The sequence below is a fragment of the Trichosurus vulpecula genome, chromosome 3 (assembly GCF_011100635.1).
Source record: "Trichosurus vulpecula isolate mTriVul1 chromosome 3, mTriVul1.pri, whole genome shotgun sequence".
Lineage (NCBI taxonomy): Eukaryota > Metazoa > Chordata > Mammalia > Diprotodontia > Phalangeridae > Trichosurus > Trichosurus vulpecula.
The window spans coordinates 38,778,762-38,798,328 of NC_050575.1; the positions used below are offsets into that span (position 1 = coordinate 38,778,762).

General features: G+C 37.4%; 1 protein-coding gene across 1 annotated transcript in view; it reads left to right on the top strand.

The window, feature by feature from the left end:
- The window catches only part of SLC25A21 (solute carrier family 25 member 21), a 765,710-nt gene that overhangs the window by 691,577 nt on the left and 54,566 nt on the right, over window positions 1-19,567 (top strand). The window contains exons 5-6 of the mRNA XM_036752803.1: window positions 2,912-2,971; window positions 5,626-5,733. Coding sequence (XP_036608698.1) covers window positions 2,912-2,971; window positions 5,626-5,733 — 168 coding nt within the window. The remainder of the gene's footprint in view (window positions 1-2,911; window positions 2,972-5,625; window positions 5,734-19,567) is intronic.

A 19,567-nucleotide genomic window follows, 5' to 3' on the forward strand; every position in this document is an offset into this window, starting at 1 on the left:
GAGAGGGGAACAAGCATCTATAAATGACTTTGATATAAAAACAAAAGTCATCAACAAAGTTTTAAAACCAATTTATAGAAAGATACAGACAATAATTAAATAGGATTAGAAGGCATAGTGAGATCTGCATTGGTAGAGAGTATCCATAATGATAATAACAGATTTGAAAAAGTAGGAAAATATCATTATCATTAAAAGGTTGGGAGGGAAAACATTATCCCTAATTTATAGAGCCATCCAGAAATATAATAAAGTTATGAAAGGGAGTAACAAAAGAAAAAATATACATGCATACGTATAAACATATACCAAATCTTGTACTATATTAAAATGGTAATAGTATAATTTGATTCAAGATTGTACTTTAATGAAAATATTGAAATAATACTTTAATTTGTCTTTCCATATTCCAAATTATTAAGTTTTTGTGATATTTTAATTATTACCTCAGGAGGAAGTTTGTCACAATGATCTGAGTTCTTGGGGAAAATCTGAGGGAAAAGTACACTGAAGTAAACAGAAGGACTGAATTGAATTATGTAACTGCTTCACTGATAAAAGATACCCAGATAATCAAACAAGGCAGAGTTCTTGTTTAAAATAAAAGTTGCTTTGTCTCTGCAAAGTAATATATTCATTGCTACAGAAATTAGAATACACAAAAAATTGTAACATTTATCCTCCTGGTCTAGTGCTTCTTATACTAAATATGGTAAAGAATTTGAACTTTGAGAGGACTTAGGTTTATCAAAGTTGAGCACTCTTTTTAGTTAGAAAAAAAGTTGAGGTTTACCAAACTGAGTTAGTTTGTACTGATATAGCAGGAAAAGCATGCTGCCAGAACAATGATTAACAGATGAACTTTTGGGCAACTGTACATTGTGTCTGGGTACCAGACATCTTGTTTCAAGTACTTTTTACCTGAAAATTATTAAGGCATGTGGTAAGCTTTTAAGCATAACTTGGATTTAAGTGCCTACTTGCCAGATGGACAGCACTAGTTTTTAGACACAATATATGAAAATACTCACTTTATAGATATTTACTCCAGTATTTGTGAGGGGAATGATTACCTGATTATATCATTTTCTAAATAAAATATTGTTTCATTAAATAGCATCAAATGTAACTTGAAGAGAATAATGTGGCATGTTTGATTTTTAAGAATCCTTTGTTATCAGTTGTTTTGAAAAAAAAATTATTAACAATGTGAAATGGAAGCAATGACTAATTGTGCTTCAGCTTACACTTTTTTTCTTAAGTACATTTTGGAATGTAAGCTCCTTGAGGACAAGGACTATCCTGATTACTTTTATTCTTGGACCATGGTACAGTGGCTGGCACATATTAAGTACTAAATAAAAGCCTTAGCTAGCTAGCTTTTTAAAAAAAAACAATTATAAATCTAAGCAATCCCATATAAGAGCCATTCTAATCCTAAGGGTAAGACATAGTTTACTGGGTAATAAAAATGGTCATTATATGTGTATCTATCTACATAGTTATATTTATCTTTATAAATATATAGATATCTTTGTTTCGTGGGTGGCCCAGGCCAAAGAATTAAATACCAAGTGCCCAACTCCAATACTGATGATGAATCTCTTTGAGGTTAGCTAAGTCACTCCTTGGAAACACAGACTGTTGCTGGGGCCAGACATGAAGCCTTTCTAGCATGGTAGTACCTTCCAGACCTTGCAGTCCACTGGCATATTGTTCAAGAACCCATGACCCCATAACCACTTCCACACTCTCATGAGGCCTCAGAATGGACATTCTCTCTCTCTCTCTCTCTCTCTCTCTCTCTCTCTCTCTCTCTCTCTCTCTCCCTCAACATATACACACATGTATGCATATGTGCTTATATACGTGTAGTTTCTTGTTCTGTCTATAGCATGCAACATAATTAAGTAGGACATATTTTCAGATCAGGTTATACATCTTTTAAGGGTCTCATTAGAAAATGAATTGAATAAGGTCCAAAAAACAGCTTCTAAGAGGAATACATAGTACAACATAGTGAGTATATCCACCCTGACCCCTAGAACTAACTGTGATATGTGCTAGCCATTAAAAAATTTGAGGATTGTTGCCCAAAATAGAAGACTCATGTACTAAATCAGTTGCTTAGAACTATTTCATATGGAAATTGACTTAGGAAGAAATTACATTATTCACTTTCTGTTGAAGTCACAGCCATCATTTCTATCATCTTCATAGGAATTTGTAGAGTCTCCACCTTTGAAGATCTTAAGTTAATTGATACATAATTTTCTTTGTAATGTAGTTTGAGTGAAATCTTGCTTGAAGGTGGGACCTTAGATCTCCACCTATATATTTGGATCTTCACCATCCTTAAACATTCATTGAGTTCATGACAATATACATGGAATAATAGGGAAATAAAAGTAGCATGAACTTAATTTTTAATTAATTTTTTATTTATTTGTTTATTAGTTTAAGGCAGAGAGGCAGATTTTTTTACATACATTGTTTAGAAACTTGAGCGGTTCACTTAGAAAACATAGAAGACCAAAAATTTTAGGTCTATAAGCCTATAATTTTAAAGCACTACCATAAAAAGAAGTCTATTGATGTCTGAACTGAAAAAGGTCATGGTACATGGAAGCTGCATGGTTCATTTACTGCCATAAAGGATTCAATCAGTTATTTTGCAGGTTATGATAGAATTTGAAAATATAAATGTTAGGGCAAGATCCAAATGGCTACCACTCAAAAACAGACTAAAAATTACAAGTCATAGGGCATATTTTATATGAAATAGCATATCATTTTAAGGTACTGATTAATTTAATATCTTACCAGAAAAAGTACAACCTGAAGTTTGATTCATTTCAATGTCTTATTGAGGGAAAAATTTACCAATCTCTGATATTATTTCATTTTACAGTTTTTTGCCTTTGAACAATATAAGAAATTACTTGGATATGTGTCATTGTCACCAGGATTGGTGAGTGAGAGTCTTTACTGTACTTTGGTGAATGTTATTTCATAAAGCAAAATCTAAAACAAGATGCCTTTTTGATTCCTAAAATTTAGCTGCTAAAAAATGAAGGCTAGTTATTCAATGTCACGTAGTTTGTTAAAAATCATCTTCCTACTAACTTAATTTCATTTCTAGAAACAAACTTATGATAATAAAATGTATGGGAAAACATAATTCAATAATGTAAAATACATACAGCATTTATGTAAAAACCTGAAAAACAAAACACATGCACTTTTACTTTACACATATCTGTGAATGGTCATGTACAAACATGTACTTAGACTTTATTTAGCTTGTAATAGCACTTTGGGATTTGGGGATTCTAGAATGAAATTAATTTGTGAAATATTGACTACAAGAGCTCTTTCAGGAATCACTACATAGCTACTTCAATACTGAATTAAAATAGTGATTTTAAATTCTTCTAATATTCAAATACTTACTAGCTATGTGATCCTGGATAAGTCATCTGACCTCTGTTTACCTCAGTTTCTTCAAGTGTGAAATTGGAATAATAATAGCAACTACCTCTCACAGTTGTTATGAGGACCAAATGAGAGAGTTTTTTTTTTTTGAAAAATACTTAACACAGTGCCTGGCACGTAGTAGTTGCCGTATAAATGTGTATTCCCTTCCATTCCTCTTTCCCCCTACCTCCCTCTGTTCCCATTTTTCTTTCTTGGGTTTTGGTGTCTTTGCTACAAATGAAATTAATTTTATGTAACTGATACACACACAAGTCCTAGAGGAATAATCTTCTCACAAATATGTGAGAAGCAACACAAAGAATGAAAAGGGTGATGGATTTAAAGTCTGAGAATATGGATTTGAGTCCTAGCTCTGACAGTTATATCTCACAGATATATATACACACATACTTATATAAATATGTACATATGGGTATATATGGGTGTTTTTATACACACAAATATGTAATCCGGCAGAAACACAAGCATCCACCAAAGACAAGCTAAGATGGTAGAACTTCCAATAAGTGTTCCTAGAAGTAGTTATTTTCAAGAGAAGTAGTCAATACAATATGAGGGGCTACTTAGACAACCCCAGAGAATCAACTAAAAACTAGTTTAAAAAAATTAACAACCTCATGCAGGATATAAAATAAACCCTAAGTGTTTCTATATATTACCAACAAAACCCAACAGGAAGAGATAAAGAAATTCTATTTAAAATAACTGCAGACAGTGTAAAATACTTGGGAGTGTACCTGCCAAAGCAAACCCAGGAACTATATGAACACAATTACAAAACACTTTTCACACAAATAAGGACAGACCTAAAGATCTAAACAATTGGAGAAATATTAATCACTCACAGGTAGGCCAAGCCAATATAATAAAAATGATGAGAGAGAGAGAGAGAGAGAGAGAGAGAGAGAGAATACTGGACATTGAAGAGAAATAGGTACTTAAAATGATAAAATAACACTTAAGGTCATACATTTGGAGGTAGAAGGACCTTTAGGGCTATCTAGTCAAACCCTTTAATTTTATAGATAAGAAAACTGAGGCCCAGAGAAGTTGAATGACTTGACTTGCCCATGATTTCACAGGTAGTAGTAAACAGCAGATCCAGGATTTGAACCTAGTACCTCTGATACATATCTGCCTATATTATGTGGCCACTAGAGGGAGTTAATTCTTAAAGTGAATTTTCACTTTTCATAGATGTTCATTTTATATAATGTAAAATTGGTAACATTTCTGTTGACGTTTCTGAAATGAAATATTGTGAAGATACACATACATTTTACTTATTAAATCTGTCTCTTGAATGTGTTTTATTACATATGATTTCAAATATTTTTAATAACAAATGAATATTGTGCATGGAAAGTGTTTATATAAAGAACTCTACCTTGTTATGGCAGAAATTGTCAACAGCTAACATTGCTATTTCCCCTATAACTATTCTTTCATAAAATTTCTAGTTTAAGTTTCACGACATAGGAAATTCCAACTATTCCTGATTTAACATTTTATCAGGGTTCTAAAAACTAAAGCAGTCAAATGTAAATGGACATTTTTTTAAATTGGGAAAAGTTATATTGTTAACTATAACAATATTTAATTTAAGTATAAATATTGTCACTATGAATACATTATTAAACATTTTAAACTAATCTGTAGATTACCTGAATTCTAAGTTAAAACAAAACAAAAAAAAAACAAAAACAAAAACAAAACACTTTATTTTGGTTGTTCTCTTTTAGCCCTGAAAAGCACATTTAAATAAATGTTTAAAAAAGAAGTTCTCGTTTTACAAGTTCAAAGTCTATTCAAATTGAATATAAGAGCATATTTTAACATACATCTTAAATCAGTAATGTGGCCTTTTTCTTGGCTAATGGAAAGAGGTTGTTGTTGATAGACTTGACATTTTATTTTGAATTTTTAGAATGTGGTTTGTGGCTTCTTTAATTTCTTCATCATGAATTGTCAGTATCTAATCAAAGACTAAAGCTGTTTAGTAATGGTATCCTGTCTATTTGTGTAGATCTCTCCATATTCATGATAATGTTCAGCTGTAGGGTGTAGTAAGTTAACATGGTACAAATAATAACTTGTTTTAAAATACTGATTTATTTAATTTTTTAGGCATTTGCAATTGCAGGATTGGGATCTGGACTAACAGAAGCTATTGTGGTTAACCCTTTTGAGGTTGTAAAAGTTGGTTTGCAGGCCAATCGGGACACATTTGCACAGGTAATAATTTTTAACACTGTTAGAATATACTGAAGGCTAATTTTTGAAGGATATATAAAAATATCTGTTTCTTTCTCTCTCAAAATGATAGTGACATTATAAATTATTGTCAAGGAAGCTGCCCAAAGAAGAATTAAATCTTTCTTCAAGTAAAGAGTTAACCAAAATTCAATGAGTTCTAATGAACACACGTGTTTATGCAGATTGATATTTTAGTTATAATATAATTGATTATAGCTTCTTAGGAAACAGTTTCTCTATTTCCGGCAAAATTCCTGCATATACTAGAGCAATCTATGGTATAAGCCATTGAAGAGATAATATGGTTGAACTTATTTTTTAAAGTTGTAAAATATTTTCAAAAGTTATATGCTATTGATTTCAATCCCAAGAAAAACAGATATTTATGTAATACTGCTGGGCATTATTATAGAGTTGGCCAAGCAGTACTTGATCATTTTTTGCTCCGCCTTTCCTTCTGAAAAAGAGTTGTGCTAAATCCTTCCCAAGCATAGCCTGTCCTCTTCCTATGGGGGTGGTTTAGGGAGAGATCTTTTCTTCAGTCACTGTACCCTTCTTGCTTCCCTCTCCTCTAGAGATGATCTGATACATGCAGTTACAAAATTAGCTTGTTTTTAGCCTGGGGCATTTTCCCTATTTGTATAATTCAAATCACACAAAATCATTAAAACAATCACGGTAGCTTCAAGCCCCCAGTTAGGATTTTTCCCCTAACATTCAGGCAGCAGTTTGACTCTCTGACCCAATTTAAATTTTGTATATTTCTGGCTGGCACTGGCTTCTTTCATTTCCATTTTCTCAGCTTAGACTAAGGCCTAAGGGTTTATGACTGGCCCTAGGTTTCTTTATATATGAAGCAAAATCAGCATGCAGGAAATACTTAGGTAAAATAATTGAGAAGAGTATAAAATATAGGCCCAGGGAAAGGAAGCCAGAAAATGAATTTCTCTCAATCCTTGAAGTGGAGTTTACAGCCCAACCTCGATGTGAGTTCTTTATTCCAAGATGTTCACCTCTCTGTCTCCCTGGGAGCTCAGCTTTCTTTCCTTTCCCTTTCTTCACCTATTGCCCCTGTGCCATTACTTCTCTCCAATTCATATTGTTAAGTCCTGGTTGGGGATGAAGGTTGTCTTCTCCCTCTACTATTACTGTTCAGCTCATCCAATTCCAGCTCCTTTCTCTCAGTCTTCCAAAACTCTCATAAGTGATTCAAGACCACCTTCAATTCAAAGAGAACCCAAATCATTGGCTCAGAGGAGATGCTTTTCTCCAAATCTCAGAAATCTCATCAGTTCTCAGATCCATTTTTGCCTCTAAGAAAAATGAGTAAGGGAAGGTTACAAAGCCTTGTGTAAATATCACCATCTTAACAGCGGTTAGATCTCAACATTTTTATTGGTATATAAGGGCCCATGTAAACAGCCTCCTTTCCTGTGACCTGGTTTAACTAAGACCTAAAACTAGGGCAGGGTGATGGGGACTTTGTCCAAGTCAGGGGTTGTAAACAATTTTTCAGCTGTTTTAAGGAATTGAGATAGATCCAGAGGAACTGTAGAAGGTTGGAGCCATGATGAGATCAGGACAGATGCAGGGAGTTTGTCTTGGGAAACAGCAATTGGCTTGTTTGTGCCTTGGTTTAAATTTTGTCTCAAGAAGTTCAGTGAGTAAAGAAGAAGAAAAGCCAGAAGCAGCCTTGGCATCTGATGGAACTTGGGTTCTAGTTCAGTCTAGGTTTAGGGCAGGGGGCTTTAAACTAATTCCCTCATCATGTTCACACAGTCATATAGTGCCAGCAATAGGATTTCCAGCAATGTGATAGAGAAAAGAGGATTCCTGTTGTTCCCAGGAGGCTGCTGGGTTGTTCTCCATGGTATGTAATAGCTTAAAGCTGGGGTCCATCGAGGAGGGATCCAAGGATCTTCCTGATCAGCTGCTAATCATGAGACCATGGGTTGATGCTTTGGAAGGGCCAGTGACACGAAATAAGCTTTAGTCAGATCTCAAAAAGTCAAATATCAAGAAACTTTCTAAAAGAGCCCTGCACTAGAAGTCATGAGACCTATTTTCCAGTCCCTATTTTGACAGTCCTTGCTCTGTTTCTTCTTCTGGAAAATGAAGGGTTGCTCTCTAAGCTTTTATCCAGCTCTAGCATTTAATGAGTTTATGAGGTTCAGCACCTATTTGACTCCATCAGAAATAAGCCTCAACATTAGTAAGAATAAAATGAGGCTTACAGGGTATCTTGATACAGTGAATAGAATGCTGGACTTGGAGTGAGGAAAAAACTGGATTTGAATCTTGCTGGAGGCACTTACTATCTGTTATTTCATCTGTCTGGGTCTCAGTTTCCTCATCTATAAAATGAAAAGGTTGGGCTTTATGATTTTTGAGGTCTCTTAAGGCTCTAAATCTATGGCACTATAATCTTTCATTTGTGACCTGGAGTAGCATTCTTTGCTGGAGCCTCAATTTTCCTCTCTGTACTGTGAAGAGCAGTGGGAGCATATAGATGTTCCACTTGATAAAGGAATTAAGATGTAATCTTGGTTGTTGTCCTTCACTCTTGAAGAGAAACAAAATAGCATCACTATGCTAGAATGAAGTTTCAGTGTGTCTGACTGTGAGTGATCAGAACAATACCAGCTTTGAATGCTCTACCACAGGTCAGGCACAAATAGTCCCTCTGAATATTTGGGGTTGATTCTCTAAATTTGCGTATCTTGGGGTTCTCCCGAGCTGTTTCAATTCTGCTTCCAATGTGGGGACACCATGCTAAGCAGTCCTATACCAGTGTTTTCCACATCACACAATCTCTTAAGAGACACCTTCAGAGTGTCCTTCTATCACTTCTTCTGACCATCATGTGAATACTTACCATGTGTGAGTTCTCCATAAAACCATCTTTTTGGCAAGTGTACATTTTACATTAGAACAACATGTCCAGCACATTGGATTTGCTCTCTCTGAAGCAGGGTTTGAGTGCTTGACAGCTTAGTTTGAGAAAGGACATCAGTGTCTGGTACCTTATCCTGCCAGGTGATCTTCAGAGTCTTCCTAAGACAATTCAAATGGAAGCAATTCAGTTTCCTGGCATGGTGCTGGTGGACTATCCAGGTTTCCCAGGCATACAACCATGAGGTTAGCACCATAGCTCTGTAGACCTTCAGTTTGCTAGTCAGTCTAATAGCTCTTCTCTCACATACTTTCCTTCATAGCCTCCCAAATACTGAGCTAGCTCTGGCAATGTGTGTGTCAACCTCATTATCAATGTGTACATATCTGGAAAGTGCACTGTAGTATTAACCTGATCAAAGATCTTCTCCATCCATTCAATAGGCCTCAGGTGGGGATAGGTGGGAAAGCTTAATTATATGTTGTAAGTAGGCCTAAAGCCTCTATTTACAAGGTGCTAAGCTGATTTAAGTGTGAAGCCCTCAAGGCCCTAGGGGGAGTTGCTAAGACCAGAGCCAATGGTATGTTCGTTGAGTTCAAGGTCTAGTCAATCATGAATTCAGCCACAGACCTGAGTTCTAGACAATCACACTCTGGCTAGGACTAAATATAAGGAGAGCCCAGAGTTTGAGAGAACCAGAACTGAAAAGGAACAGTACTGAGAGCAGCAGACATCAAGAAGACACTGAGGCAGCAGACACTGAGAGACAGCCAGCATCGAGAGAGGCTGCCGAACAGAGAGTACGGAACAAGAAAGTTGTGGAGTTCAAAGAGCTGAGAATCTACAGCACCACAAGATTAGACAACTGTGAAGCCAGAGAATCCAGGAGACTGCAAGGACTCTGAGAACTGCAAGGGCTTTCAGAACTTTGGAAAGGATGAAGTCGAACAGACACTTAGGATTCGTGAGTGATTGTTTGTGGGAAGGCCCTAGAAGGGGGGAAGGTTACAGGATGACTTGGTTCCTTGCTGTGATACTGTGTTATAATTTCCTTGTTGCTATATTGAGGTGGGCTTACTGTCTTTGGAATATAATTACTATTATATTGAATTGGGGTTATTGGTCTTGGGATTTTATCTTCTAAATGAATGTTATGCTTCCTCTGCCTTCTATATAGAGAGTTTTTCATACTTTGCAATTCCAAACCATTCAGGCATGTTCATGGTCATCCTTGAGGTCATGAATCTTGCCTTACCGATACTTGGACTACCAAGGTAAGTGAACTTATCCACAGCATTCAAAACTTCTCCATTTGCTATAAATGATGGTTCCACAGATAGATGGTATAGTGGTAGGTGATGGAACACTTGTATTTTCTTGGTGTTAATTGTGAAGCCAAAATTAGCACAAGCAGCAGTGAATTGATGCCATTAGGCTCCTTTCATGTGGCAAAGCTGATTGGATTCTAGCTGAGATTTACAAGGTAGGGGGTCCATTGCTCATGCAAAAGCTAACTGAAATTTTCTAGGTTATATGGCAAGAAGAGTTATCCACCAGGAGTTCAAATATGCCTCCATTGTCCATCTCTATAAAGGTAAAGGAAATAGATTGTCCTGTGACAATCACAGTGGGGTATCTCTCTTAGGATGTAAACTTATTAGCTAATTCAATTGGAGTCAGGTAGGTGATTGATTTAATTGATCATGCTTTGATACTTACATGAGCTTAGTTTGCCTGATTTCAATTGCCACCCATTGCTAATAGTTCTACCCTCTGGGCACCCTTCCCCACTACTGGTTATCATGACTTTCCCCCATACACTTAAATTGTTACTTCTGGAAGATAGCAGCTAAGTACCTGTAAAATCATATTCCATTTTACCCACAAAATATCCTCAAGAAGAAGTGGAAATAATGTGTACAAATATGGTAAGTACAATTCCTGATACTCTTAGACCTTTCCAAAATCCCTTCCAATTCCTAAATAAAGTATTTCAATAGATGTCTAATTCTCCTTCAATCTTTAAATTACCATTTCAGTCAGTCTATAATCTTTGCCCCACCTCCTTCATTTCCAGTGCCAGCCTCTTGGCTAGAGTACTAAAATTCACAGAGAGTAAAGAAAACCAGTTTCTAAATTAAATATTCTTGACCTTCTGCTTGGAACAAAGTAATCACAGCCTTGTCATGCCATGGTTTGGTTCAATTGGGTATTAGAAAATGTTCAAATAATATTGGAATAGACCCAGATTTTCACCTATCCTTCTACTAAACCTAAGCAACATCCTATTTTACTTTGGCATCTTTGGAGGTTTTAGCTTGGCTGGTCCACTTTTTGGGGTGTGTGTGTGTGTGTGTGTGTTAAAATTTGTATTCCCAATCTTGTCAAATAATGTGCCTTTAGCCCATTGTCTTCGTAGGCTCTTTGTGTTTCCTTGCAAGGTAAGTACTTTCCTTATTTGTATACAAATACTAGAATTCTTAGTCATTGTAAGGCAAATTGCATTTCATTGGTACATAATCTACTGTTTTCATGTCTTTGTATTATTTATGATATTGTTAATAAGTTGTATAGCCAGGAACACTGATGTTTGTACAAAACAATAAGACTAGGGGGCATTGAGAAAGTTTATGGGAAAAGAGGTGTATGTTATTTATTAAGTAGAGTGGAGGACTTGAAACTAACCGGTTAATTACTGAAATTTTTCATTTATATTAAGTTATGAAGAAATCTCCCACATCCATGCCTTTTTTATTTGAATTTGTGTTGAAGTTCTGGATTGCAGTCTCAGGCTGAAGAGGAGAGCTAGTATACCAGAGCTTGTGGCAGCAGAGGAAGAGGGGCACTGGACACAGTTCCAGGGCAAAAAAAGAGGACTTATTATTGCCAATAAACCAGAGCACAGACCAGCAGTGTCATAAACACACCTCTCCTTAGATCATAGCGTCTCAGAAGAACTGAAAACTCGCAGACCCCCAGAACTAACTCTGAAAACAGCTGCACAAAAAACCTGAAGCTTAGGACAGTGCCCCCTCCACCCTGGGAAGAAAACTCAACTTTAACATAAAGTTAAAGTAATAGGCTGGGGAAATGAGCAAATAAGAAAAAAAACCCCAGATTATAGAAAGTGGCTATGGTGACAGAGAAAAATAAAGACAAACTCAGAAGAAGAAAACAAAATCAAAACTGCTACATCCAAAGCCTCAAAGAAAAATGTTAATTGGTCTCAAGCCTCAAAAAAGAATTCCTGGAAGAGCTCAAAAATCGTTTTAAAAATCAAATAAGACAGGTGGAGGAAAAATTAGGAAACAAAATGACAATGATACAGTAAAATTATGAAAAAAAGTCTACAGCTTGATTAACAAGGCACAAAAAATACTGAAGAAAATAATACCCTAAAAAATAGAATAGGCCAAATGGTAAAAGAGGCACAAAAATCCCCTGAAGAGAACTCCTTAAAAAGTAGAATGGGCCAAATTGAAAAAGAGGTACAAAAGCTCAGTGAAAAAAAAATAATTCCTTAAAAATTAGAATTGGGCAATTACAAGCTAATGACTCCATGAGACAACAAGAAACAATCAAAAGAATGAAAATAAGAAGAAAATGTGAAATATCTCATTGGAAAAACAATTAACCTGAAAATAAATTGAAGAGAGATTATTTGAGAATTAATTGGACAGTTGTAATTAGACCCATGATCAAGAAAAAAGCCTAGACATAATCTTTCAAAAAATTATCAAAGAAAATTGCCCTGATATTCTAGAACCAGAGGGTAAAATAAACATTGAAAGAATCCAGCAATCACCTCCTCAAAGAGATTCCAAAATGAAAACTCCCAGGAATATTATAGTCAAATTCCATAGCTATCAGGTGAAAGAGAAAATATTACAAACAGGCAGAAACAACCTAAATATTGTGAAGCCACAGTTAGGATAACACAATCTTTAACAGCTTCTGCATAAAGGATCAAAGTGTGTGTGGGGGGGGAAGGGTTGGAATATGATACTCCAGAGGGCAAAGGAGCTACGATTACAACCAAGAATCATCTTCCCAGTGAAACTGAGTGGATATTCAGTGAAATAAAGGCCTTTCAGGCATTTCTGATGAATAGAGGAAAATTGAATAGAAAATCTGACTTTAGAATGAAAGATTCAATAGAAGCATAAAATAGTAAACCAAAAAGAGAAATCATAAGAGATTCAATAAGATTAATCTGTTAATACTCCCACATGGGAATGTGATATGTGTAATTCCTAAGAACTTTATCATTAGGGAGCTAAGAAGGAGTATACATAAACAGAGGGCATGAGTGTGAGTTCAGTGTGATGGGATGATATTTATAAAAATAAAATTAAAGGGTGAGAAAGAGAAAGGCACTGAAAAAAGAGGAAAGGGAAAGGTAGAATGGGGTAAATTATCTCACATAAAAAAAGCACAAAAGAGTTTTTTGTGATGGAAGGGAAAATGGGTGGATTAGAGGAGAGCACTTGAACCTTACTTTCATTAGCATTGGCTCAAAGAGGGAATAACATTCACACTCAGTGGGGTATAGAAATCTATCTTATGCTGCAGGAAAGTAGGAGGAGAAGGGAATAGGAGAAGTGGTGGGGGGAGCTGATAGAAGTGAGGTGGATTGGAGGAAGTGGCAGTCAGAAGCAAAACAGAGGGAGAGTAGGATAAATAGGAAAAATGAGATGGAGGGAAACACAATTGTAACTGAAAAATTTTTACAGCAAGTTTCTCTGATAAAGGCCTTATTTCTCAAAAATATAGAGAAAAGTGAGTCAAATTTATAAAAATAAGAGCTATTCCTCAATTAATAAATGGTCAAACAATGTGAACAGGCAGTTATCAGATGAAGTAATCAAAGCTATGTATAGTCATATGGGAAAAAATGCTGTAAATCAAACTATTGATTAGAGAAATACAAATTAAAACAATTCTGAGGTACCAGCTCACATCCATCAGATTGGATAATATGACAGAAAAGGAAAATGAAAATGTTGGAGGGACTGTGGGAAAATTGAGACAATAATGCATTGTCAGTGGACCTCTGAACTGATTCAAACATTCTGGAGAACAATTTGGAACTATGCCCAAAGGGCTATAAAAATCACACATATTCTTGAATCCAGTAAAATTGCTACTAGGTCTATATCCCAAAGAGATAAAAAAAGGAAAAGTATCTATATGTACAAAAATACTTATAGCAGTTCTTTTAGTGGTGGCAAAGAATTGAAAATTGAGGGGATGCCTGACAATTGGGGAATGGCTAAGTTGTGGTATATGAATATGATGGAATATTATTATGCTATAAGAAATGACAATGCTCTCAGAAAAATCCAGAAAGACTTCCATGAACTGAGAAAGTGAACAGAACCAGAAAAACATTGCACATAATGACAGCAATATTATACAATAATTAACTGTGAATGACTTAGCTATTCTCAGCAATATAATGATCCAAGGCAATGCTGAAGGACTTTGGATGAAAAATGCTATAAATCTCTAGAGAAAGAACTAAAGGAGTCTGAATGCAGATCAAAGCCTACTTTTTAAAGTTTTCTTTATTTTTCTTGTTTTTTGTTTTTTAAATCTTTTTAGTGTGTGTTTCCTTTCACAATGTGACTAATTATAGCACTAAGGCAAAATTCATGACCTTGAAGAGGGCCATGGATATGCCTGAGTGGTTCAGAATCGAGAAGTTTAAGGGATTCTCTAGGTAGAAGGCAGAGGAAGTATAACATTTATTTAGACTCCAGAGGATCAAATCCAAGGACCAATGTCCCCAGTTTGATCTAGTAGCAACAATATTCCAAAGCCCACATCACTATAGTAAAAAGAAAATCATAACAAAATATTAGAGCAAAAAACCAAGCCATGCTGTAGCTTCCCCCCAATGCTAGGGCCTTTCTATAAAAGATCACTCAGGAATCCTCTCTGCTGAGCACTGTCTCCTACAGCTCTGCTGACTCTGACTTCCTTAATCTCCACAACTCTCTCTTGTTCAGCACTCTCTGCTCTGCAGTCTTGATGTTGGCTCTCCCTTTGTGTCTGCTGCCTCAATGTCTTCTTGATGTCTACTTCTGAATCCTTCTGCTCTCTGCTAGGCTGCTCCCAGTTCTGCTGCTCCCAGTTCTGGGCTCCCTTTTTATACAGTCCTAGCCATCATCTGACTGACTAGAACTCAGTGCCCATACCATTGGTTCTGGTTTTAATAACTCCCCTTAGGGCCCTGACGGCTTCAGGCCTTTAACAAACTAGTTTTCTAACTAGCCTGTGGCCTCTCATCTAGTTAGTGAAAGGGTGTGGGCCTGTCTCTGATCAGGCTTCCCTTTGTTGGCCCTACCTGAGGCCTATTCAATGGGCAGGAAAGATCTTTCACTTACTGATTAGCTTTAGATTGGGCCCCAAGATCTTTCATGTCCATTACATAGGCAACTTGTTCTGAATAGGTACAAATGTTTTTTCAAGTCCAATAGAATCCCCTCAAAATGAACACATCACATTTACAAAATACTTAACATGACTTCTCATCATGAGAGTGGCCACATGGCTCACTCATTGGCCCCTATTTCTTTGTATGCATTACACAGGTCAATGGGAAATTGGTGTCAATAATGCCATAACAACATAACAATACAATAATAATACAAAAGAAGTATACAGAACAATATCATCATCCCCCCTCAAAAGAATGTGGCTCAAAATCTTGGGGTAAGGGGTGAAGATCTGGTCCTCCATAGCTTCTTCTTGCTGAACTTGGACATAGAGGTGTCTCTGCCCCAAGAGGTCAAGAATGCTATTTGGGAGGTCAGTTCTTTAACAAGTTGGCACCCAGGAACTTGATTGAGGATGCCAGGTCCTTAAGCAGTCAGTCATCTGAAAGTGTAGGGTACTTAGGGTACTTAAGCCTAAAGGAAACAGAACTAACAACAAAGTTAACCAAAACAAAGACCAAAAAGAGTTGGTAAATATGGACTATTATCCTTCAAACAAAATCATCTCCATTTTAATTGAGGTTACAACTATGCAAAGATTGAATCTCATAGCCAAACTCAGGTGAGAAATGTTTCTTTTCAGAAGGGACACAATGAGGAAACTAAGCCAGGAGGATGTCATCCTAGAAAGAGACTAGAATCGTCCTCACAGCTTTTTCCCCCAGATACAATTTCCACTTGTTAATCATACAAGAACACATTCCCTCTGAGTGGCTTGTGGCATTTATCAGCATCAGCAATGCTTCTGGAGTCCATGAGCCCATTATCACAGCCCTATTCAAGGTAAAATATGAGTCAGGGGCACAGTTTGGTAATTATCTTCCCCTGAATAAACAACTATTACAGTATTGTCCTTCCCATGGCTATTATTTCTGCAGCCTTTGGAACATCATTGGGCTTCTAAGTTTTACCCATATTTTATTCTGTCAATAGAACCAGACCCTTCTGTTCCTCTACTAGTTATTTTGGAAGGAGAGCCAGTCCTCACAATGGGTATTTTTTCACAATGGATAATGATCACTTGAACTATTCTATCATTTTTACAAAACTGTACAGGTTCTTCACTCAAATTCTGGAATGTCACAACAATTTCTCTTTGATAATTAGAATCTATCACTCCAGCCAACGCATGTATTTCTTGAGCTGCTAATCCTGGTTTAGGTAATATCAATCCAAAGTGATTCTTAGGGATTCTCACCATTATATAATGGTAATCAAGGAAGGACTTTTTGCTGTTCTCTTTTGGGATGCTAAGGCTATCAAGTGCCTTTAATGAGTCTGGCCTTTGTTTGAATGGGGCAAGTAAAGTCGGATCTTTTTGTTTTGGAGTGTTTCTCAGAACTAAGGCAATCAAGAGTCATTGATTTAAAACAGTGTGTATAATATGGTATTAGGGATTAAAGAACTTTACCACACTCTAAATGCTAAGTTGGCCCCAGCCTTCAGGGTCCTGAACAGAATATAAGAGCTCTGAGGTTGGCAGTTTGCCTTTGGGGGCACACTCATTGAAAGAGTGTTGGTGATAAGACTCTGGGCAAACTGTTGAAACAGCACCATGCCGAGCCCCCTAACCCCACCACCCTGGCTTTGCTAACCCAGATGTTGGTGCTTCTCTGTTAACTATGTATTGCTATGGATAGACTGGTTTGTGTTATTTTCTCTGTTTATACAGTGTGTACTTGTAATTTCTGTTTGTATTTGCTCTGAAGTTCAGGGGACTGATCCTTTCCCCCTGAACTAAGTGAATGACATGTGTATATTTAATTAAACTGAGATTGTTAACCCCTTAAAATTGCTTTCCTTAGATAAGCAGATCAAAGAACCTATTGGGCAGCCCTTCTGTGTGCTGCTGTAATTGGTCTTACACAGCCACAGTAGCTGCTAGCAACATTATTGTTACACTGATATGGAAATATGTTGCGCATGAATGCACATGTATATCAAATTACTTACCTTCTCAATGAGGGGGGAAGGTAGGCAGGGAGGGAGAGAATTTGGATCTCAAAATTTAAAAAAAAAGGTAAAAATTGTTTTTACATGTAATTGTGGAAAAACAAATATTAAATAAATATATTTGTTAAAAAAGAAACAATACCATGCACTTTTTTGGGGGGGGGGCAGAGTTAAGAGGGAAGAGTAAAGAAAACACTCAAATGAGCTGTGTTGGCAACCAAAAATGGGCTCCTTAGCACTTAGTCAACAAGTGCCCTTGACTAGTTTGGCTTTTTCCCTGGAACTGAATGCTGTTTGTATGTTGGACTGGAGTAAGCTTGTCGGCCCCTTCACCTTGCTTCCCTTGCTTAAGCTGATGGAAAGAACCTGTGCTTTCCTGGTCAACCCCTTCACCTTGCTTAAGCTGATGGAAAGAACCTGTGCTTTCCTGGTCAACCCCTTCACCTTGCTTAAGCAGATTGAAAGAACCTGTGCTTTCCCCGGCGTACCTTACACCCCCACATAAGCTGGATGGTTAAAAGCAGCTCCCGTTGGAGCCAGAGGCTGCTATAGCTACAGCCACAGCCACAGCTGAAGCAGGAGCTGCCAGTGGCAAAGCTGACCTATGGGAGGAAGCTGAACAAGGACTTCAGGCCAGTGGGTAATCTTTTTACCATAGAGGGGGAAGCATGATTTTGCTTTACGCAATCATGCTTCTCTGTAGCCTCCTGGTTACTCTTTCAAGGCGTACTTATTGGGCCTGGAAGCTTTTGATCAATATATCAAAATGGGGTTGCTGGTTCATGGGTTGGTTACTGTGGAGCCTAAATATATGTTTTGATTCTTCTGCCTTCTACTTTGAGAGTTTCTTATATCCGGTGGTTCCGAACCTTTCAGACATGTATATGATCCTCTTTGAGATTATAAACTCTGCCCTCCTAATACATGAGCCCATCCAACTTTACCCTCCACACAACTTTAAAATAATGCCTCAATTCAATTTCTGTAGTGGCAGAGTCAAAAAAAAAAAGTCAGAGTGAGACATTCTTTTATCCCAAGACAGCATAGGGGGTCAGAAAGAGAGATCTGTAATTTGGAGGAGGCTTATCCAGTGCCCATGTGGATTGAAACATCAGGCATGAAACTAGGTGGTGTAATAGCAGGCAAAGTGGGATTCCTGCTGGACTGAAAATGTGTTGAGTTTTAGGCAATCAGAGATTTTTATGTGTGTTGAGTTCTAGCCAATCAGATGTGCATGAATTCAGCCAATCAGAGACCCGAGTTTTAGCCAATCAGATGCCGGCTAGAATAGTATATAAGGAGAGCCCAGAATGTGAGAGCAGCAGACATCTAGAGGGCAATGAAGAGAAGACATCAAGAGATCTTCCAGCATTGAGAAGAAGATTGAGAGAGAGCCAACATGGAGAGTGCTGTCAGCGTTGAGCTGAGAGGAAATCTAAAAGTGCTGGGAAAAGCCTCTGAGGGCACAGAGGAGAACCTCTGGGAGCACAGACGAGATCTGCAAGAGTGAGGAGATCTTTTATGGCAGAGACTTGCTGAAGGAGCCTCTGAACTTTGAAGGTGAGTGGAGGTGAGTGGAGCTACAGGGTAGAGAACTGCCCATGGGAAGGAGGCTTAGCTTAAACTACTTTTGAGAGCTGTTAAAGTGAACTGAGCTGTTAATGGAGGTTAACTGAGATGGTGGTGTTGGTGATATGTGTTGCTGCCCTGTTAAGCTTCATTTTCCCAGAAACAGAAGTTGTAGGCAAGACAATGAAGTCAAAAGAGCTACAAGGAAAGTCCCCCAAAAATGTGAGTTATACACAAGCCAATAAGAATTCCTTGGAGAGCCCAAAAGAATTATTTTTGAAGTCAAATAAGAGTTGTAGCAGAAAAAATAGGTAAAGAAATGAAAGCAAATTAAGAAAATTATGAAAAGACAAGAGCTTGGTAAAAGAGATAAAAAAAATATACCAAAGGAAAAAACACATTAAAAAACAGATAAGGTGAGGGGGCGGAGCCAAGATGGAAGCTGGAAAGCAGGGACTTGCTTAAACTGCCCCCCAAATCCCTCCAAGCACCTGTAAAAAATGGCTCTGAACAAATTCTAGAGCTGTGGAACCCACAAAATAGCAGAGGGAAACAGGTATCCAGCACAGGAGAGCCTGGATGGTCCACTGGAAGGTCTATCACACAGTGCTGAGAGCAGAGGGCTGCCCCCCATGGGCCATGTGGGGACAGACCAGACCCTGAGTCAACCATCTGGAACAGGCCTCGGGGCCATGAAACAGTGAGCTGTGGTGGTTACCAGACTTCTCAACCCACAAAAGCCAAAGAGCAGGTTAGGGAGAAACTATGGGATCCGGTTCAGAGTGGTCCAGCCGCCAGCTCTGGGGGTGAAAGAAGTGCGGCAGCTGTGGCCATAGCAGCAGCAGGAAGCTTCTGAGGTTGCCTCCAGAGTGCCAGTGTCAGCGGCTTCCCCAGTCCC